The 19,839-nt window shown below is 51.9% G+C and overlaps 1 protein-coding gene across 3 annotated transcripts in view; it reads right to left on the bottom strand.

Moving 5' to 3' along the window:
* Window positions 1-19,839, bottom strand: part of FLI1 (Fli-1 proto-oncogene, ETS transcription factor) — a 78,172-nt gene that overhangs the window by 54,917 nt on the left and 3,416 nt on the right. Inside the window, exon 1 of one of the 3 annotated variants that reach the window (XM_083878060.1) lies at window positions 11,056-12,009. The exons of the other annotated variants lie outside the window; for them this stretch is intronic. Within the exon in view, the coding sequence (XP_083734186.1) occupies window positions 11,056-11,073 (18 nt within the window). The 5' untranslated portion in view covers window positions 11,074-12,009. Of the gene's footprint in view, window positions 1-11,055; window positions 12,010-19,839 lie in introns of those variants that run through there. 3 annotated transcript variants of the gene reach the window in all.

The following is a 19,839-nucleotide window of genomic DNA, read 5'->3' as shown; positions in this document are numbered from 1 at the left end:
AAGGAAGGCTGCCATGTGAATTCTGGGAGTGTCATTGGGGAGAAAAATGGTCCTGCTGCACAAAGTGGCCCTGAAGGACCTCTCTGGCTGCCCAGACTGGATCCTCAGTGGCCTCAGAGAACCCACAGCAGCTGCTCGAAGCAGCTCTCAGGCTTTGGGGGCTGATGGTGGAGGGATCTGTCCCCTTTCCAGCTGGTCCTGTATCACCATTTCTGCCTCTGGTGAATTTTCAGTGATAAAATCATTTAAAATCCACCAATCCCTGGGTAATTCTGACACCAGGACCTTGTGAACAGAACCTTTGCCTCTCTGCTGGTGCCTTGCTGAGTGACCAGGTGCTTCCTGCATTTCATCTCCTGGTTGTTTTTTTTTATCTTTTTCCCTTTCCAGCTTGGATTTTTGGGCTCTCATTCCACCTACGTGCCAGGGTTCTCCTCTGGGGACAACTCCCAGAACACAAGGAATTAATCCTGGAGCTTAGAACACTTCTGGTTCTCATCAGGAGCCTGTCCTCAAGGCTGAGGTGCAGCACAGCCCTCACGGACAAACCCTCACAATTTAACAGGGATCAAATCAATGGAGTTTTTAATGGAAATTGAATTATGCTGCATAGAAATTGTTCCACCAACAGAACGCAGGAGAAAAGGCAAAAAAAAATTCTTTAATTTTCCCCAGGATTTTGCAATAAGGATGTAATTTTCTGATTATTTTTTTTTCTGGGTATTCCAAAGTGATTTGATTAAAAATTACATTTTTAAATGTAAAAGTAAAAGGTGCATGAGCACCCCTCGAAGCAGTGCACAGAAACCTGCAGACAGGCAGCTCTGTGGGGAGGCAACGCTGTTAATTCTTTTCCTGGATTAAAACAATGCAGCTCCTGCTGCTCCCTCAGCCTTGGGTGAGCAGAATTCCCTGGAAACTTTCCCTGCCTGTCCCTGGGTGCCGTGCAGAGATCCTCTGCTGCCCCAGCCTGGTGTGAGCAGGGCCTTGCTGTGGCCCCTGCACTCCACAGACACACGGCCAGGGATATTCAGGAATATTCAGGGGACAGCCAAGCCCAGAATCTCCAGCCCTGTCCCATATCCTGCCATCCCTCAGTGCTGATGAGTTGAATAAATGAACCTTTGGTGTTTCAGCTGCTGCTCTGGGCAGGCTGAGTTGGTGAATTCCCTTTTTATTCAGGTGGCCAAGGGGCTGCAGAGCCCAATTTCCCTTCTCCTGCCTAATCCTGCTGAGCTCTCAGCTTTGGGTAAAAGGATAAAAACCCTTAGCATGAGCTCTTTCCACTGATTTCAGTGGGAATTTGCAGATATCCCGTGTCTGTGTCCGGGAACCAGGCCCAGCTTTGCTCTGGACTCTGCACTGACATCAACTCCACACTTTTCCAGGGGTTCTGGTGGTGTCTGAGGGATTTTATAGGAATCTACTCAGTCCTGCCCTGAGCTCGTGTTCCTCTGTCTGAACAGGAAAACTTGGGATTCTTGTCAGTCAATGAACAAGAACTTGGGATTTTTCTGCAGAAAAAGCCTCGAGATATGGGGGTTATAAAGGGATGGAGCATCTGGGCAGAACAGGAGGGGGAAAAGGGTTTTCCCAAGGAAGGGGATCCTCAGTGCAGGGCAGGATTTGGGTTTTGCAGCCTCGGGCTGTTCCCTGTGTGAATGGCAGGACTCAAAAAGAATTGTTTTCTCTCACAGCTGAGGGAAAGCTGGTGCAAGAAGAGGGAAATTGCCCTTCAGTGTGGTGGCTTGAAAATAATCCAAATTAAAATACAACATACAGGGCTGGCAGTTCCAGAGTGTGCCAGGGCAGTGACTGTGCCCGGGACCTTTTTGGGGAGCATTTCCACCACTGACCCACACATTTCCAGACACAAATTCCCAGGTTCAAGCATCAAAGTTCCCAACATCAGCCTGAGCAAATCACTGAGCCCTCAACACCTGATATTTGCTTCGGCAGGACATTGAAAAAAATCCAGTATCTCCATTAAAAATCCCATATCCCCATTAAAAATTCCATATCTCCATTAAAAATCCAGTATCTCCATAAAAATCCCATATCTCCATTAACAAAACCCATATCTCCATTAAAACCCCAGTATCTCCATTAAAAATCCTGTATCTCAATTAAAAATCCCATATCTCCATTAAAAATCCAGTATCTCCATTAAAAATCCCATATCCTCATTAAAAAATCTCGTATCTCCATTAAAAATCTCGTATCTCCATAAAAACCCCATATCTCCATTGAAAATCCAGTATCTCCATTAAAAATCCAGTATCTCCATAAAAAATCTCGTATCGCCATTAAAAATCCAGTATCTCCATTAAAAAACCCATATCCCCGTTAAAAACCCCATATCTCCATTAAAAAACCCATATCTCTATTGAAAATCCAGTATCTCCATTAAAAATCCCACATCCCCATTAAAAATCTAGTATCTCCATAAAAATCCCATATCTCCATTAAAAATCCAGTATCTCCATAAAAATCCCATATCTCCATTAAAACCCCATATCTCCATTAAAAATCCAGTATCTCCATTAAAAACCCCTTATCTCCATTAAAACCCTCATATCTCCATTAAAACTCCCAGCTCTCCAGTGACACACCGAACCTTTGGGTGAGGAGTTTTCCCTTCCTCCTTTCCTACATTTTATCTCCTAAAATCTGCCAGTGGGGACAACTCTGACAGAGGTTCCCTCTCAAATTCTGCCCCCCTGCAGGTGGCAGAGATGGGGAGGGCACTGGGACTCCAGGCAGAGGAAACACAAGGGATGGCAAAGGGCGTGTGGAGTCCCAGGGAGATTGGGAACAGGAGCAGCAGAGGAGTTACAGCTTCCTTTGTTCTGTTGAAAGGGAAAAGGAAACACATCAGGAAACCAGACTGTGGAGCACAGGAAGTCTCACTCTGCCTGATAAAAAGGAACTGATGGCAGGCTCGGTTCAGATGCAGTTATAAGTCAATCAAGCTCGGGACAGCAAGAAGAGATATTCAGAAGAAGCCAAGATAGCCAAATTCTGCATTTAGCTGTACGAAGAGTATTTTAACCTCTCCTAATCTTTTCCTTATCTCCTTTTTTTTTCCTTTAAGAAAAGCTGCTGTAAAAAGCCATTCAAATAAATGTTTTCGCATCATACAGGAGTCGGTTTCCTGAACTCACCACACCTTCCCCTGACCCCACCATACCTTACTCCAGTTTCTTTCTTTCACTCATCAACCAACTTAAAAAAAAAAAAAAACTGTATTCTTGCTGATTTATCTCTTCCCTTCAGATCAAAACCAGCAGCGTTAAAAAGGGCAGGTTTTTTTTCTTTTTTTGCTGAATGAGGAATCAGCAGATGAGCAATGAGAGGCCCTGCTGGGTTATTTTTCACTGCCTTGGGGTGACTGACAGGGATGGTAACGTTCAGTTCAGCTTTGGCAGGCCGGGCTTAAGACTTTCTAATTTATTTTAATATTTTTTTCTGATTCTTTTCCAGCCCTGGTGGAGTCCTGGGTTGGTTTGTGCTGGAAGAACGAGGAGGAGATAAATGCAAATAAAGCAGCAAGTTTATCCATGACACTGCCTCTCCTGGGCTGTGTTTTTTACTGGATTTTAGTGAAAAATCAGGAGGGGAAAGGATGCTGGACACACACGAAGGGTCATTCTCTGCACAGCATCCTGAAGAAAGGCAAAAACTGGGGTTTTGCACTGAACCTTCCTCCTCTATTTCCCCTGCTCCTTGTCTGGGTGTTATTCCCAAATTCTGCCTTTTGGTGCTGTTTGGAGGAGCAAGAGCTTTGCCAGGAGAGCCTGAACCTCTGGCACCAACACCCAGAGTGGGTTTGGGGTGCACATCCCCCTAGTCTGGGGTGCACATCCAGAGTGGGTTTGGGGTGCACATCTCTCTGGTTTAGGGTGCACATCCCCTGGTCTGGGGTGCACATCCTCTTGATTTGGGGTGCACATCCCTCTGTTTTGGGGTGCACAGCCCTCTGTTTTGGGGTGCACATGCCCCTGCTCTGGGGCTCTGCCCGGGGCTGGAGGAAAAGCTGCTGCTGGGGGAGGAGGGAGGCACCGTTTGTGGTAACCTCAGCACCAGGGGCAGGTCTCCAGGTGGGTGTTACTGGCAGGGGAGATACACATCAGTAATTATGTGGCCTGGTAATGAGAGGAAGGAAGAAAACAAGCAGAGAACGCATCGACAGCTTGAGGGCTTTGATACCTGGAGCTCAGCAGGGCAGGGCAGGCACTGTGCTGTCACTTTGCTGTTCACACAAGTTTGAGGCACCCCCTGAGTGCCTGGGGTGACACAGCACCCACCACTTGGCTCCTCCTCGGACAAATAATTCCCAAAGGAGGCAGAAACCCACATTTGGGGGGGATATTTTAGTCCATATTTCAAACCCAGCTATAAATGTGCAGCCACAGCCTTGGCTGAAAACATTTTTTGGTTCAGAAATCATCCTTGGCCTTTGCCCAGAGCTGTGTGACAGTCCCTGTGTCACTGAGGTGCCCTCGGGCAGCTCCTTTTGGGTGCGAGAGCTCCGTGTGCAGGGGGCACCTGTGTTCAGGTGTGCAGGGGGCACCTGTGTTCAGGTGTGCAGGGGGCTCCTGTGCTCAGGTGTGCAGGGGGCACCTGTGTTCAGGTGTGCAGGGGGCTCCTGTGCTCAGGTGTGCAGGGGGCACCTGTGTTCAGGTGTGCAGGAGGCTCCTGTGCTCAGGGTGTACCTGTGTTCAGGTGTGCAGGGGGCACCTGTGTTCAGGTGTGCAGGGGGCTCCTGTGCTCAGGTGTGCAGGGGGCACCTGTGTTCAGGTGTGCAGGGGGCTCCTGTGCTCAGGTGTGCAGGGGGCACCTGTGTTCAGGTGTGCAGGGGGCACCTGTGCTCAGGTGTGCAAGGGGTACCTGTGTTCAGGTGTGCAGGGGGCACCCGTGTTCAGGTGTGCAGGGGGTATCTGTGTTCAGGTGTGCAGGAGGCTCCTGTGCTCAGGGTGTACCTGTGTTCAGGTGTGCAGGGGGCTCCTGTGTTCAGGTGTGCAGGGGGTACCTGTGTTCAGGTATGCAGGGGGTATCTGTGCTCAGGTGTGCAGGGGGCTCCTGTATTCAGATGTGTAGGGGGCACCTGTGCTCAGGTGTACAGGGGGTATCTGTGTTCAGGTGTGCAGGAGGCTCCTGTGCTCAGGTGTGCAGGGGACACCTGTATTCAGGTGTGTACCAGGGCACAGGAGAGGCACAGGCAGGGACAGACCCACTGTCCAACTGAGGTGAGAGATCTGGAGAGAATTTCACATTTCTGGTGCAAACTGGCTCCAAAGCAAGTTTAGAACTAAGCTGGATGTGTTGGACCTGCTTTTTCTAGGGGCACATCCAGGCCTCTGCAGCTTTGGGGGTTCAGCAAACCCCAAACAGCTGAAACCCTGCAGGGTCCCTTGGCTCCTTTAATCCTCCTGCTGGCGCAGGTTTGCCCCGAGGTGGGACACAGTAAGTGCTCAGGTGAACCCAGGCACAAGGAGAGACTTTTGTTTCTCAAGGGCGGCTGGGGAGGGGCTGTAAAGGGACCCCAAACACCGATGGGCTGTGGGGGAAACAAGACTGGGAGATGCTCCGTGCTGGGGCTGTGCATTCCTGCGCTCTAGACCTGACCCTGAACAGCAGATGGGAGAGGAAAAAGCTCCTGGAAGTCCAGGAAGGGGAGACCTGAAGGAAATAAACTCTGCTGGCTGCAGACCCTGCTCCAGGTGCCCTTTCCCCAGCACATCTCACCCCTCAGGTGTCACCCAGAGCTCCCTCCCCTGCACTGCTGCTGGCACTGCCAGAGCCACATCCTGCACCCCACAGAACTCCCAGGGGATGAGATGCACCGAGCAGGGACAGAGACTCGTCCTTCCCCCACCTCGCAGGAGGAACAGCCCGGAATTAAAAATCAATAACTAAAATAAAAGCGTGAAATCCTCAAGACACGCACTGCTACTCCTTCGAGTGACCACATCCTGTGGAGGTGACAGAAACTACACCAGGCTCTCAGCACCTCCTCAAAGCCTCCCAGAGAAACCCCAGGGCCTTCAAATCCAACCAGTTGCATTGTTTTGTTGGATAAAAGTTTCCTTCAGAGCAATCATAATTTTTTTTTGAGCAGAAAAAAATCCACTACGGGTTTGGAAAAGGCTTTCCCAGAGTTTGCTGGCGAGTGGGAGTCAGGACTCGAAGGGAAATTGAAGCAGCAGCATCAAAATATCCCCATCATAAAACCTTCTGAAATAATTTTTTGGTGTTAGGAAGTTATTATGCAATAGAAATGTCTTTGAACGGGGATTAGGGCAGGAGGGAATATTGTTGTCCGTGCCCTGGAAATTCCAGATGATTTTGTTCCAAATTGCTTTTGAGGGACAGCAGCGTGGAAAGTCGTTGTCCCTAAAAACTTTATGATTTATTTATTATTTTTTTTCCCAGCGTGGAGATGAGGAGCTTTGCCCCAGGAGTCAACACCCTCTGGCCAGGACAGGCCATCCCCCAGGGGCCAGAGACCGGGATGATTAAAAAGAGCCAAACAGACACGAAAATTGCTCTAAAAGGAAACATTTTCTTAGTCTGAGATCCCCGTGGCCAAGTCTGAGCGCGAGAGCAAACGCCTCCAGCTCCCAAACGACAGAGATTGCTCCAAAAACCCGGCCCCACCCTTCGCTATGGCAACACCAACACACCAGCCCTCCATTCAACCCACGGCTGTCCTCGGCTTCAATAACACAAAACCCTCACTGAACATCCCTCAGAGGGGCTCTCTGGTGGCCACAGCATCAGGATAAACTTGTTTTCACGGAACGAAGGCGACAGCCACACCACAATGTGTTTGTTTCACGAGCAGACGGGCTCTGGTAAATATATTTGCTTTAGTTATTCTCCACACATGAAGTGGAACTGAAACAATTAGAGCAGTTGGAAAACCACACCATTTGTTATTGCGAGGAAGGGCCGTGCTGCTGATGAGATGTGCTCTTCTCTGATTTATTGGGAGACAATAAAAGCCGAGTCTCCCCAAACACAACGCCAGTCACTCAAAGGGAGGTGTTAACCCAGAGAAAATGGGATTTGGATGTTTAGAGGCGCAATAAAAGTGTTGGTGACTATTTAGAATTAGTGCAAACACAATAATCAGGAGCTTCACTGGCTCCCATCATCGTCATCTGCCAGTGCTGTTCACAGATTATCAACAGGAGGTGGAAATAACTCCAGTTTCCTGCACTTTTTCCTGCACTGAGCTCTTGGAGCTCAGTTGCTCCAGGGGACACTTCCCCAGCCAGTTCCATCCACGGCAGGTATTGCACAGATTATTTAGAGAATCCAACCTCCTCAGCAGGTGAGCTGATTCTCTTCAGGATAAATAATCCTTTGTGAATAAATAGAAATTCATTCTTTTTTTTGGTGTATTGGCTCAGCCACACGTGATGTCAGTCAGTGCATGGTGGGGAATGAAGACTTAAAATCCTCATCTGATCCTGTATTTTTTGTTTATATCCATGGAATTCCCTGTCTGGGTTGAAAGCCTGGATACAACTCAATTCACACTTGCACAGAATCTCCACAGGGATCCACATCCACAAGGATCTATGTCCACAAGGGATCCATCTCCACAAGGATCATCCCAACCACGTTTATTCTCTGACCATTCCCTGTTTCCCCAGGTGGCTCTGAGCCCTTGGGACAGCTCAAGGCTCCAGTGGATTTATCCCTCCATCTGCAGTTAAATTCCTCCAGGGAGGTAAAGCTGGCACAGAGTTTTATCAGACCCTTTCTGATAAAAAAGATGAAGAGGAAAGTACAAGCCAAATATTGGGGATTGCAGGCAAAGAGAGAGATTTGCAGAGAAAACCCAAACCCTGCATCTGCCAGTCTGCAGTTAAAGGCTTTGGCTCAATTAAAACAATCAGTCTGTGGAATAGTATTGCACAGCCTTAAATAAACAGTCACTTGTCAAATTTAAATTGCTCAAGAAGAAAATCATCTGCAGGGCACAGCTCTGTCCCAAACGCAGCACTTGTCCTCTCCAAGGACAGGGACATTTCTGAGTTTGGGCTGGGAAGGGCCTTTCCCCACGCCGGAACTCAGATTTCATCTGGGCCCGCCCTGTGTTCTTGCTGCAGATGATGAAAGAACCTTTCTCTGTTTTTTCTTGCCCTCCACTCACTGATGTGCATCTTTCTGCCATGTTTTCCCCCAACACAAACGCAGAGCTGTGGGATAAACCAGCCCCTCCATGGCAGAGCAGAGCTGAGGACACAACTGCTGTTAAACTGCTGTGCCCTGGATGTGCCCAGGTTTGCTCTGCTCTGCCCTCACAGCCAGACCCACCCTGAGGCACAGGTTAAACACAGAGCTCAGCACAAAACATTGCCAAAAACATTGCCACATCCTCTGGTGCTGCCCTTCACCTGTGAGCAGCCAGACAAGGGGCTCTCACCCTCCCCTGCAGCAAACCTGACACTCCCTGCAACCCACTGGTTTCTGCCCAGCGTGAAAATCTACGAGAAGTGAAAAATTGACAAGAAGTAAAAATTGACAAGAAGTAAAAAGTTGACAAGAAGTAAAAAGTTGACAAGAGGTCTCAGCTAATCCTCTGGGCAGGACAGGAGCACTGATGTCAGCCCATGGCACACAGAGAGGGGACAAACAGGACACGGGGACCTGCAAAGTGCTGCTGCTCCTGGAGTGGCTCAGGAAAGGAGCCCAGGGGGAGATCCTGTCTCAGGATCCAACAGGCTCAGGATTCCTGCCCTGGCAGGGCAGCAGGGCAGAGCAGAGCTGGTGCAGAGCAGCCCCAGGGCAGGGCAGAGCTGGTGCAGAACAGCCCCAGGGCAGGCCCAGGCTGGGGCAGTGACCCGGGATGTGGCCGAGTTCCTCCTTTGGCCAACGTGACTGAGCCCAGCCCGGGCTGTCGCAGTTCCTCATCCCCAAACCGCAGCCCGGGGGGAGCAGCCCGGGCCAGGGGGGACAGGAGCAGCTCCAGGGGCTCCAGGAGCTCCAGGGATGGGGAATGGCCCAGGGGAGGGCTGGGCAGGGGCTCCTGGCCTGTGCAGGGGCAGGTCTGTGTGTGCACTGCAGGAGGCACAGATGGGGAATTGCTGCACTTTCACTGCACGGCGTTCAGGGCTCCACAAATCAAAGAAAGTTGTGGTGCATTAAATAGATCCTGAATGAGGCCCAGGTTCCTTCTGCTGCAGATCTGAGGAGGTGGATGGGAAAGCCTGTCTTACTCCGGCCATAACTCGCAGATATTGTGCTTTCAACACTCCTGCCTTCCCCCTTCCCCTCTGACATTCACCCTTTCATTCCCTCCTTCTTTCCCCTTTCCATTTTCTCTTCCTGCCCATCTCCTTCCCTTCCCCTTCTCTCCAGAGCCTTCCAAACAGCCGTGCACTTGTCACAAGCTGCAATCTGAGGGAGAGACAGTTTCAGTTCCTGCCCGTTTGCAGCTTCGTTCTACCCGGGTCAGCAAAATTAAAGGAGAAAAAAAAAAAAAGGCAAAAAAAAAAAAAAAAAAAAAAAAGAGAAAAAAAAATTAAAATAACAGAAAAAAAAAAAATAACAGAAAAAAAAAAAAAAAAAAAAAAGAAAAGAAAAGAAAAAAAAAGTACTTTTAAGACGAGCACACCACCCCACCCAGGCGATAGGCATCTTTCGAAATCTCCAACCCAAACACACCCACAGCGTCTCTCGCTTCAAGGCTCCTCTGTCCGAGCGGCTCCTGTCCCCCAGCAGAGCCCGGCAGAGCCGCCCGGGGTCCCCCAGAGCTCTCCCTGCCTGGGAAACACCTCCGGGAGCTCGGGAGGGCTCGGATTGTCCTCCCGGGGCTGGAGGAGCGGCCGGAGGGCGGGAGGGGAACTGCGCTCCCAGCCCCGGCATCGCCCCGGCTTGCTCAAGGCCACCCGAGGCTGGTGATGTTGGTGGTTTATTTGCCACATTCTGCTTCCCTTTCCCCCCTCCCCTGAGCCTGGGGAGGTTTCTCCTCCAGCGCGGGGCTTCTTCCCCGCCAAAAAGAAAAATAACCCAATAAAAATCTGCCGGAGGAGACGCGCGGGGACCGGCGGGGTCAGAGCTGCGGACACGGGGCCGGGGGCGGACACGGGGCCGGGGGCGGACACGGGGCCGGGGGTGACACAGGGCCGGGGGTGACACAGGGCCGGGGGTGACACAGGGCCGGGGGTGACACAGGGCCGGGGGCGGACACGGGGCTGGGGCGGCTCCGAGCCCGGCTGGGACAGGGGCTGGTACCGGCACCGACCCCTCCTGGGCCCGGCTGGGACAGGGGCTGGCACTGCCAGTGTCCCCCGGAGCTGGGCACAGCCCCCCGACCCTCCTGGGGCCCCTCCAGGACAGGGACAGGCACTGCCACCGACCCCCGGAGCCGGGAACGACCCTCGACCCTCCTCGGGGTCTGGTACCGCCACTGCCCCCTGAGCCGGGCACTGCCCCGGGACCATCCTGGGCCCCGCTAGGACAGGAACAGGCACGGCCACTGTCCCCCCGGAGCCGGGCACAGACCCCCGACCCCTCCTTGGACCCCGGCACCGCCACTGCCCCCGAGCCCTCCTGGAGCCCCGTTGGGACAGGGGTTGGTACAGCCCCCCGAGCCCTCCTGGGGCCCCTCCGGGACAGGGACAGGCACCGCCACTGCCCCCGAGCCCTCCTGGAGTCCCGTTGGGATAGGGGTTGGTACAGCCCCCCGAGCCCTCCTGGGGCCCCTCTGGGACAGGGGCAGGGGCTGGTACAGCCCCCCGACCCCTCCTCGGACCCGCCGGGACAGGCACTGCCACTGCCCCCCGAGCCGGGAACGACCCCCGACCCCTCTCGAGCCGCGGGTTCGAGCCCCGGCAGAGCCCCGAGACGCGGCGGCGGCGAAAGAGGAGGAGAAGAGAAGAGAAGGAGAAGAAGAAGAAGAAGAAGAAGAAGAAGAAGAAGGAGGAGGAGGAGGAGGAGGAGGAGGAGAGAGCCCGTCCGGAGGCGGCCCCAGCCCTGAACCCCTTCCCAGAGCCCCCCCCGGGCCGAGGGGACCCCCAGCCCCTCCCGGCCCTTTACCTTAATAGTGCCGTCCATGGGGAACAACTTCCAGCCGGCCCCAGCGATATTCCACACATTGACCCGGTTTGGCCCTGCCAAGGACGCCTCCTGAGGGGTTTTATCCTTCTCTCTCTTTTCGCTCTCCTCGCTGCCCTTCCCGCGGCTCTGTGGCTCTCCCCGTGCCCCCCTGGCCCTCTCCCTCCCTCTCTCTCGGTCTCTCTCTTTTTTTAACTTTGCCTCTTGCAGCGAAGCGAAAAAGAGACAGTTAACCGGATGAAACGTTTTTTTCTGCTAATTTTGGGAAGTGAAGTCACTGAGGAGGAAACCTTCGTCTCTCTACGCCGGTCCTGCCTTCTCTTCGGTGAAAAAATATATATATTTTACATACAGGATATTTGCTCCATTTAGATAAGGAGGGGCAGAACAATGGGCAGCTCTGTCACGGCTCCTGTTGGTGGCTGGGACAGCCCAGAGCTGCCCTCGCCCCCAGCCCCGTTACCCTGTGCAGTCCCACACACTTTAGTTTAACGTGGAGTTTGCGCCTTTTTTATTATTATTTTTATTATTTTTTTTTTCTTTTGGCTGGAGCGGCTTCAGCCTGACTCACTGAATTTCCGTCTCTTCCCACAGATTCCTCATTAATGCGTTTTCCAGTCAACGGGAAAAAATTAAAGGGGAGGAAAAAAAAACCAAAAAAAAAAAACCCTCAAAAAATAAAATAAAAATAATAAGAATAAAAAAACCAGTCAACGCAATTCGGTGACGGCAGGCGGAGAGAGAGAGAATAATAATAATAATAATAATAATAATAATAATAATAATAAATAATCTGGCTGTTAAAACGTATTTAAAGCGTATTTGGAGCCTTTTCCTTGACGGAGGTTGCAGCCCCGGGCAGGAGCGGGCGGTAATGCGGGACAGACGGACGGACAGACAGACAGACGGACTGAGCACAGGCTCCCCCTCACTCTCACCCTCTCCCGGGCTGGGAAGGGATGGATGGATGGATGGATGGAGGGATGGATGGATGGATGGATGGATGGAGGGATGGATGGAGGGAGGGATGGAGGGATGGATGGATGGAGGGATGGATGGAGGGAGGGATGGAGGGATGGATGGATGGAGGGAGGGATGGATGGATGGAGGGAGGGATGGATGGATGGAGGGATGGATGGATGGATGGATGGATGGATGGAGGGATGGAGGGATGGATGGAGGGATGGATGGATGGATGGATGGATGGATGGAGGGATGGATGGATGGATGGATGGATGGATGGATGGATGGATGGATGGAGGGATGGATGGATGGATGGATGGATGGATGGATGGATGGAGGGATGGAGGGATGGATGGAGGGATGGATGGAGGGATGGATGGATGGAGGGATGGATGGATGGAGGGATGGGTTTCCATCTCCCCTCTCAGGTACCCGAGTCCTGTCCCAGCCCCTCTGGGATGTCAAACCCCCCCCAGAGCCGGGTGGGGACTCCCCCGCTTTGATAAAAATATCCAAAACCTGACAATAATTATTATCCCAACAGGCGAATCCAGCGCTCCGGGCACAGCAAACAACACCCTGAGAGCCTTTAAACCTCACTCCAGACCTGGCGTGTAATTCTCCCTCAGAAATTCTCATTTCTCTCATTGAAAGCGGGGAGAGCAGAGCAGGAAAAACGCGCCTTTTCCTTTTCCCGGGAAAAGCCGGAGTGTCCCAAAGGAGGAGACAATCCCCGCCCGTCCGGAGCCCAGAATAACCCCAGGAGCAGCCGGGGCGGCCCCTGTGCCCAGGGGAGGGAAAGGGGGAGAAGGGGAGACAGAAAATGCCCAAGGCAGGGCAGACCCTGAGTTACCTTGTCCAGGGCCCGCCGTGTCCAGGTTTTTGTTCCCCCTGTCTTTGGTCCGGCCACGGGGGAGCAAAATTATATCCAAAGTTATCCTGTCCCTTCCAAAAGGGAGATGTAATAATGTCCCGGTGTTTGTCCCCTGCCCCTGCCAGAGGGGAATTGCAATAATGCCCCGGTGTTTGTCCCCGGCCGCGGCAGAGATGTTTTATTAATTCTTTATTTCCCCGAGCCCGGAGCTGCCGGGAGAGAGCCCAGACCCCCCTCGCCCCTCCCTCCCTCCCCTCCCTCCCCCTCCCCTGGAATCGGCCTCATCAATTCGGCTGCGATTTTTCACTGGGGACCCAGACACGGGGCTGGACGTGACCAGACCTGGCTCTGGCTCCGTGTTCTGCGGCCTTTGGGGCCGCCCGGGGCCGGGAGGGGCAGGGGGAGAGCGGGGCCGGCCCGGGGCCCTTCCCCGGCCCTATAGCCCCATAGCCCCGGCCCCATAGCCCCGGCCCTATAGCCCCATAGCCCCGGCCCCATAGCCCTGCCTGCCCCATAGCCCTGTCTGCCCCGGCCCCATAGCCCCGGCCCTATAGCCCTGTCTGCCCCGGCCCCATAGCCCCGGCCCTATAGCCCTGTCTGCCCCGGCCCCATAGCCCTGTCTGCCCCATAGCCCCGACCCCATAGCCCTGGCTGACTCCCCCGGCCCCATAGCCCTGTCTGCTCCGGCCCCGGCCCCATAGCCCCACAGCCCCGGCCCTATAACCCTGTCTGCCCCATAGCCCCAGCACCATAGCCCGGGCCGCCTCCCCCGGCCCCATAGCCCTGTCTGCCCCATAGCCCCGACCCCATAGCCCTGGCTGACTCCCCCGGCCCCATAGCCCTGTCTGCCCCGGCCTCGGCCCCATAGCCCCACAGCCCCGGCCCCACAGCCCCATAGCCCCACAGCCCCGGCCCCACAGCCGCGGCCCTATAGCCCCGGCCCCACAGCCCCACAGCCCCGGCCCCACAGCCCCGGCCCTATAGCCCCGGCCCCACAGCCCCACAGCCCCGGCCTGTCCCGGCCCCACAGCCCCACAGCCCCTGTGCCCCTCCGGGCTCCCCCAGGCCGCACATCTGGACTCTGCCGCCAGCGGGGTCAGGTCCCCCCTCGCCCAGGGCCACAAAACTGGAGCTCAATTAAAAGAAATCGCCGTTAACCCTTTGTTTTCCCTCATTCCTCTCGGTTTTCCCCTGCCCTCCCCCGGGCCCGGCTCCCCCCAGAAAAGCCGGGGGTTAAAGGGGAAGAGTGAAACGAGTCCTTTCAAAACCCCAGTGGTTTCCTCTCTAGAAAACGCTCCCCGACAGACAGAGCGGGTGGGGAGAGGGACAGGACGGGCTGAGGATCTGAACGGCGAGAGGAAAGGGGAAAATCCCCTGGAAGGAGAGTCTGTCACCCACCGGCCTCACAGGGAGCTCGGAGTGGGGACCGGCCCTGGGGACAGCCGGGGACAGGGACAGGAGGGGGGAAAACACCTGAGAATGTGCCCGGCTCAGGGGAGAGGAGCCCAACAGCCCCAAAACACCCCCTTGAGCCCAACAGCCCCAAAACACCCTGAGCTAAACAGCCCCAAACACCCCGAGCCTTCAAATCCCCCCTGAGCCTTCAAATCTTCTGAGCCAAAAACCTTCAACCCCCCCTAAACTAAACACCCTCAAACCCCCTGAGCCCAAAACTCTCAAATTCTGCTGAACCCAACACCCTCAATACCCCCCTGAGCCCAACACCCTCAAACCCTCCTGAGCTCAACATCTCAAAACCCCTGAACCCAACACCCTAAAAAAACCCTGAGCCCAACATCCCCAAACCCTCTGAACCTTAAAACCCCCTTAGCCCAACACCTTCAAACCCCCTGAACCCAACATCCCCAAAACCCCCTGAGCTCAACACCCTCAAAACTCCCTAAGCCCAACACCCTGAAAATCCCTGAGCCCAAAACTCTCAAACCCTCTGAGTCCAACACCCCCAAACCCTCTGAACCTTCAAAACCCCTGAACCCAACACCCTCAAAATATCCTGAGCCCAACACCCTCAGAACACCCTGAGCCTTCAAACCCCCTGAGCCCAACACCCTCAAAATATCCTGAGCCCAACATCCTCAAACCCCCTTGAGCTCAACACCCTCAATACCCCCCTGAGCTCAACACCCCCAAGCCCCTTTGCCTATCTCGGGGCTGAGGGACAGACAAACCCGGCAGTGGCCGGACAGACCCCCCAGGAGATATTTTAGGAGCCCAATTCTGTATTTTCTGGCCAGATGTGACCGGCAGGAGTTGATTTTCCATGTCCGGGGGTGATCGGACAGAGCCTGCCCAGGTCACTTGTGCTGTCACCGGCTCTGCCGGGGCTTTTCCTGCTGTGTTTGTCCTAAAGCAAAATTTGGGAGAACCCAAAAGATAAGGGATGTGCCAAGGTGTTGCACGCTCTAAGGACAATCCGCTGTTTTCCTCTCAAATAACGAAAAATAGAAATTTTGCTTTATTTTTTTTGTTTTAATCCACCACATTTCCTCCCTCCCCCAAAATATAAACCCCAAACAAACCACAAAAAACCTCAAAAGTAACCCCAAAGCCACCTTTGGAAAAGGCTGGAATATTCATTCATAACTCCGTGTGCCAAACTGGGAACCCCCCTGGGTGGTTGTGCCGTGACTTTGGGGATTTAACTGTTATCTGAATTTTTAACTGTTATTTAACTGAATTTTTAACTGTTATTTATCTGAATTTTTAACTGTTATTTAACTGAATTTTTAACTGTTATTTATCTGAATTTTTAACTGTTATTTAACTGAATTTTTAATTGTTATTTATCTGAATTTTTAACTGTTATTTAACTGAGTTTTTAACTCTTATTTAACTGAGTTTTTAACTGTTATTTACCTGAACTTTAACTGTTATTTAACTGAGTTTTTAACTGTTATTTATCTGAATTTCAATTGTTATTTAACTGAGCTTTTAACTGAGGATTTAACTGTTATTTATCTGAATTTTTAACTGTTATTTATCTGAATTTTAACTGTTATTTAACTGAGTTTTTAACTGTTATTTATCTGAGCAATTTGCCCCCCCTCTGGATTGTTCCTCTCCCTTTGGATGCACTGCAGGTACAGCAGAGAAATCAGGATTTAATATTTTATGTGGTCACCACCAGAGATCTGGAAAATCATTTAATCTTGGGCAACCACGGAAGATTTCCAATCCTTACACCGGGAACAGGCTGGTAGAAATCAGTTACTCCTTAATAATATTAATAACATCAATAATATTAATAATATTATTATTAATAATAGTTGTTGTTATTATTATTGTTGTTGTTGTTATTGTTATTATTTTCATCTCTTTCAGCCCGTTAATGAATGGAAGGGAATTACCGAGCGGCGATTTTAATTAGTTCAGTATTAATTGAAGGGGAAATGAGGATCCAGGGGGGGGATGTGCCTGGGGCTGTTCCCTGCCCGCACCCAAAGGACTCAGCTCTCGGTGATAATTCTGTGCCCGCCCCTCGCAGAGCCCCAAAAATTTGGGTTTTCTCTCTGTTACCCGGACGGGATCAGCACTTCATCATTAAATCCGGTTATTGCCCAGGAATAAACACAGAAAACCCTTCCCGAGGGTTGGGAATCGGATTGTCCGGGGATGGGAGAGAGAATTGGCTCCTGTCACCTCCTGTGACCCCAAACCACAAACTGAGCCCTCCCTGTGCCCGGCCTGGGACTGTCCCTGTGAAATAATGCGGTTATAGGGGAGGGGAGCCCAAAAAACCCAAAACATCCCCGCCCTGGGGCTGTGACTGAAGTGCCTCATTCCCACTGAATGGGACAAAGTGTCGCCTTTTTAAATGGACCTTTCAATACAGGTGTGTTCACTTTCAATACAGGTGTGTTTACACAGCCCGCGCTGGGTTGTATTATATATATTTAAATATATATATATGTTAAAAATATATATAGTATTTATATATATAATATAGTATTATATATATATATTATTGTATTATATTATTGTATATATATTATTGTATTATATATATAATGATATATAATATTATTATATTTACACAACCCGCATCGTGTGTATTATCTATCTAATAATATAATATCTAATAATATTACTAATAAATTATATATCTGATAATATTACTGTCCAGAAAACGTGCCATGCATTCTATTCTCAAAGCCTAATAATAATAAATTATATTATAAATAGAATATTATAATATTCTATTATATTATTATATTTATATAATATATTATATACATATTATCTATATAATATATTATATATATATTATATATAATATATATATAATATATATTCTATAAATAAATATTATAATATATTATAAATATAAATTATACAAAACAAATATAAAATAAATATTATAATAAAAATTAAATAATTATTATAGTAAAAATAAATAAATATTAGAATAGAATAAATAAATATTATAAATAAATAAATAAGTAAAACCAGCCCCCGCCCTCCATCCCACCCCCAGCCCGCGATTATTGAAAACCGAGGCACAAAAAAACCCCCAAAATCACCAAAAAGGCCAAGAAAAGAGTCTGCAGTGCCCTCGCTCCGCACGCCTGGCCCCTCGCTCGGGGCCACAATTAATTGGAGATTTATTTTTATTGGAGAGCCCGGTCCCGCCTGGGCTGAGCCAGAGGAGGCTCCGCCAGAGCCCCGGGGCGCCGGGATGGGGCAGAGTATTCATTGCCCTGGACCCGAATGGACCAGAATATTTATTTCCCTTGATTTGAATGGACCAGAACATTTCCCTGGACCCGAATGGACCAGAACATTTCCCTCCGACTTCTCTCCGTTCCTGCTTTGAATTTGTCCCCCAGACTATTTAGAGATTTACAGGAAAGATTTAAAGCATTTTTTCCCCTTTAGCATTCACTCTCTTTTTTTTTTCCTTCCATTTTTGCTCCCCTTTCCCTCCTAAACACAGAAAGCACAGGGAGGGCTGGAATTCAGATTTCCCTGGATGCAGCACTTGGGAAGGGGCGTTTTTTCTGTAAATTGGGAAGGAATGGAGCCATTAAAGCGTCGGGAGCTGGGGATGAGGGTTGGTTTCTGCTCCCTAAAATCGGAGGTGGCTGGAAAAGCTCATCCCCCGTGCCCTGTTTATTTTAGAAAACTCCAAATGTGTCACAATTCCGGGAGAAAAACAACTTTTCTCCCACCCCGGTGCCAAAAAGAACTAAATCCTTTAGCCCAGAGTTGTCTTAATGAACGACCCGCTAAAGGCCGACAATTTAACCCCAGAATTGGGTGTTAGAAATGGGGAAAAAAAGAGAAAGGATTGGGGATAAACGGAATTAGTGATGGCCGAGAGTGAGGTGGGAGCTCAGAGCAGCTCCTGGGAGCCTCCGGGATGCCAGGGATGGGGAAAAGGGGAAAAATTACCAGGAATGGGGAAAAGGGAAAAGAATGAGCAGGAATGGGAAAAAGGGGAAAAAGAGTGGCCAGGAATGGGGAAAGAGGGAAAGAACCACCAGGAATGAGGAAAAGGGGAAAAAGAATGAGCAGGGATGGGGAAAAGGGGAAAAAGAATTACCAGGAATGGGGAAAAGGGAAAAAAATGAGCAGGAGTGGGGAACAGGGGAAAAAAGGAATGGGGAAAAGGGGAAAAGAACGAGCACAAACGGATGATCGCTGGAGACGCGCCCAGCAGAACATCAGCTCCAGGACTGAGACAAAACCAGCCCGGGGAGGGTTTGGTTCCCCCTTTCCCCCCGGGGAGGGTTCCCCGGCTGTTCCTGGACCCAGGGCCAAGTTTGTGCATCCCCGGGCACCTGCGGGCTGAGCCCCCGCTCCCTGTGCAGCGCCCTCCCCTCGCCCCCTCCCCAGGCATTGATCCCGCTGGGAAAACAACGAAATCCCGGGAATTCCTGTCCCGGGGACTTTCCTCTGCTCCTGTGGGGCGGGACAGGGACCTGTGTCCCTGCCGGCTTTGGCAGCGCCCGCCCCAAGGAAAACTTCACTGCTGTGTCCTTAGAAATAAGAAATTACCCCCCTTCCCTCTCTCTCTCTCTCTTTGGGGCTTCTGTAAACTTTTCCAGGCGGAAAGGAGAGCAGAACAAACCCAATATTGTTCCCGGGCTCCTTTTCCCCTTTTCCCTCCATGAAAACCCTCTTTGTGCTGCCCCACAGACCCTGTGGCTGCCCTAAAACCTGAATTCGGAGCCAGAACCCGCACGGAGGGTCCGGCCCGGGGCAAAACCCACCAAAATCCATCCCGGAGCTGCCCAGGGACTGCCGGGGACACCCCAGGGACTGCCGGGGACCCCCAGGGACGGCACAGGGAGGGGAACAGCGGGAATGGGGCCGGGACAGCCCATCCTGCCCCCCTTCTCCTGTCCCCCCTCCCTCCTGCCCCCCTTCCCCTGCCCCCTTCTCCTGCCCCCCTCTCCTGCCCCCCTCTCCTGCCCCCCTCCTCCTGCCCCCCTCTCCTGCCCCCCTCTCCTGCCCCCCTTCCCCTGCCCCCTTCTCCTGCCCCCTTCTCCTGCCCCCCCTCTCCTGCCCCCCTCTCCTGCCCCCTTCTCCTGCCCCCCTTCTCCTGCCCCCTTCTCCTGCCCCCCCTCTCCTGCCCCCCCTCTCCTGCCCCCCTCTCCTGCCCCCCTCTCCTGCCCCCCTTCCCTGCCCCCTTCTCCTGCCCCCTTCCCCTGCCCCCCTCTCCTGCCCCCCCTCTCCTGCCCCCTTCTCCTGCCCCCCTTCTCTTCTCCTGCCCCCCCTCTCCTGCCCCCCTTGTGCCGGGGACTGTCCCTGGGAAATCCCGGCCTCCAGATGGGGGGGCTGGAACCTGCAGTGGGAACTGCCCCGGGACGGGAAACGCCGCGAGCTGCAAAAGAGCTCCAGGAAAAGAGCTCCGGGAGCAGGGAAGGGGATCCAGGAAAAGGAAGAGAGCTCTAGGAACAGAACTC

The sequence above is a fragment of the Zosterops lateralis genome, assembly GCF_965231275.1.
Source record: "Zosterops lateralis genome assembly, chromosome: 25".
NCBI lineage: Eukaryota > Metazoa > Chordata > Aves > Passeriformes > Zosteropidae > Zosterops > Zosterops lateralis.
Note: the sequence above shows the minus strand (reverse complement) of the source record. Positions and strands in the feature narration are given on the sequence as shown.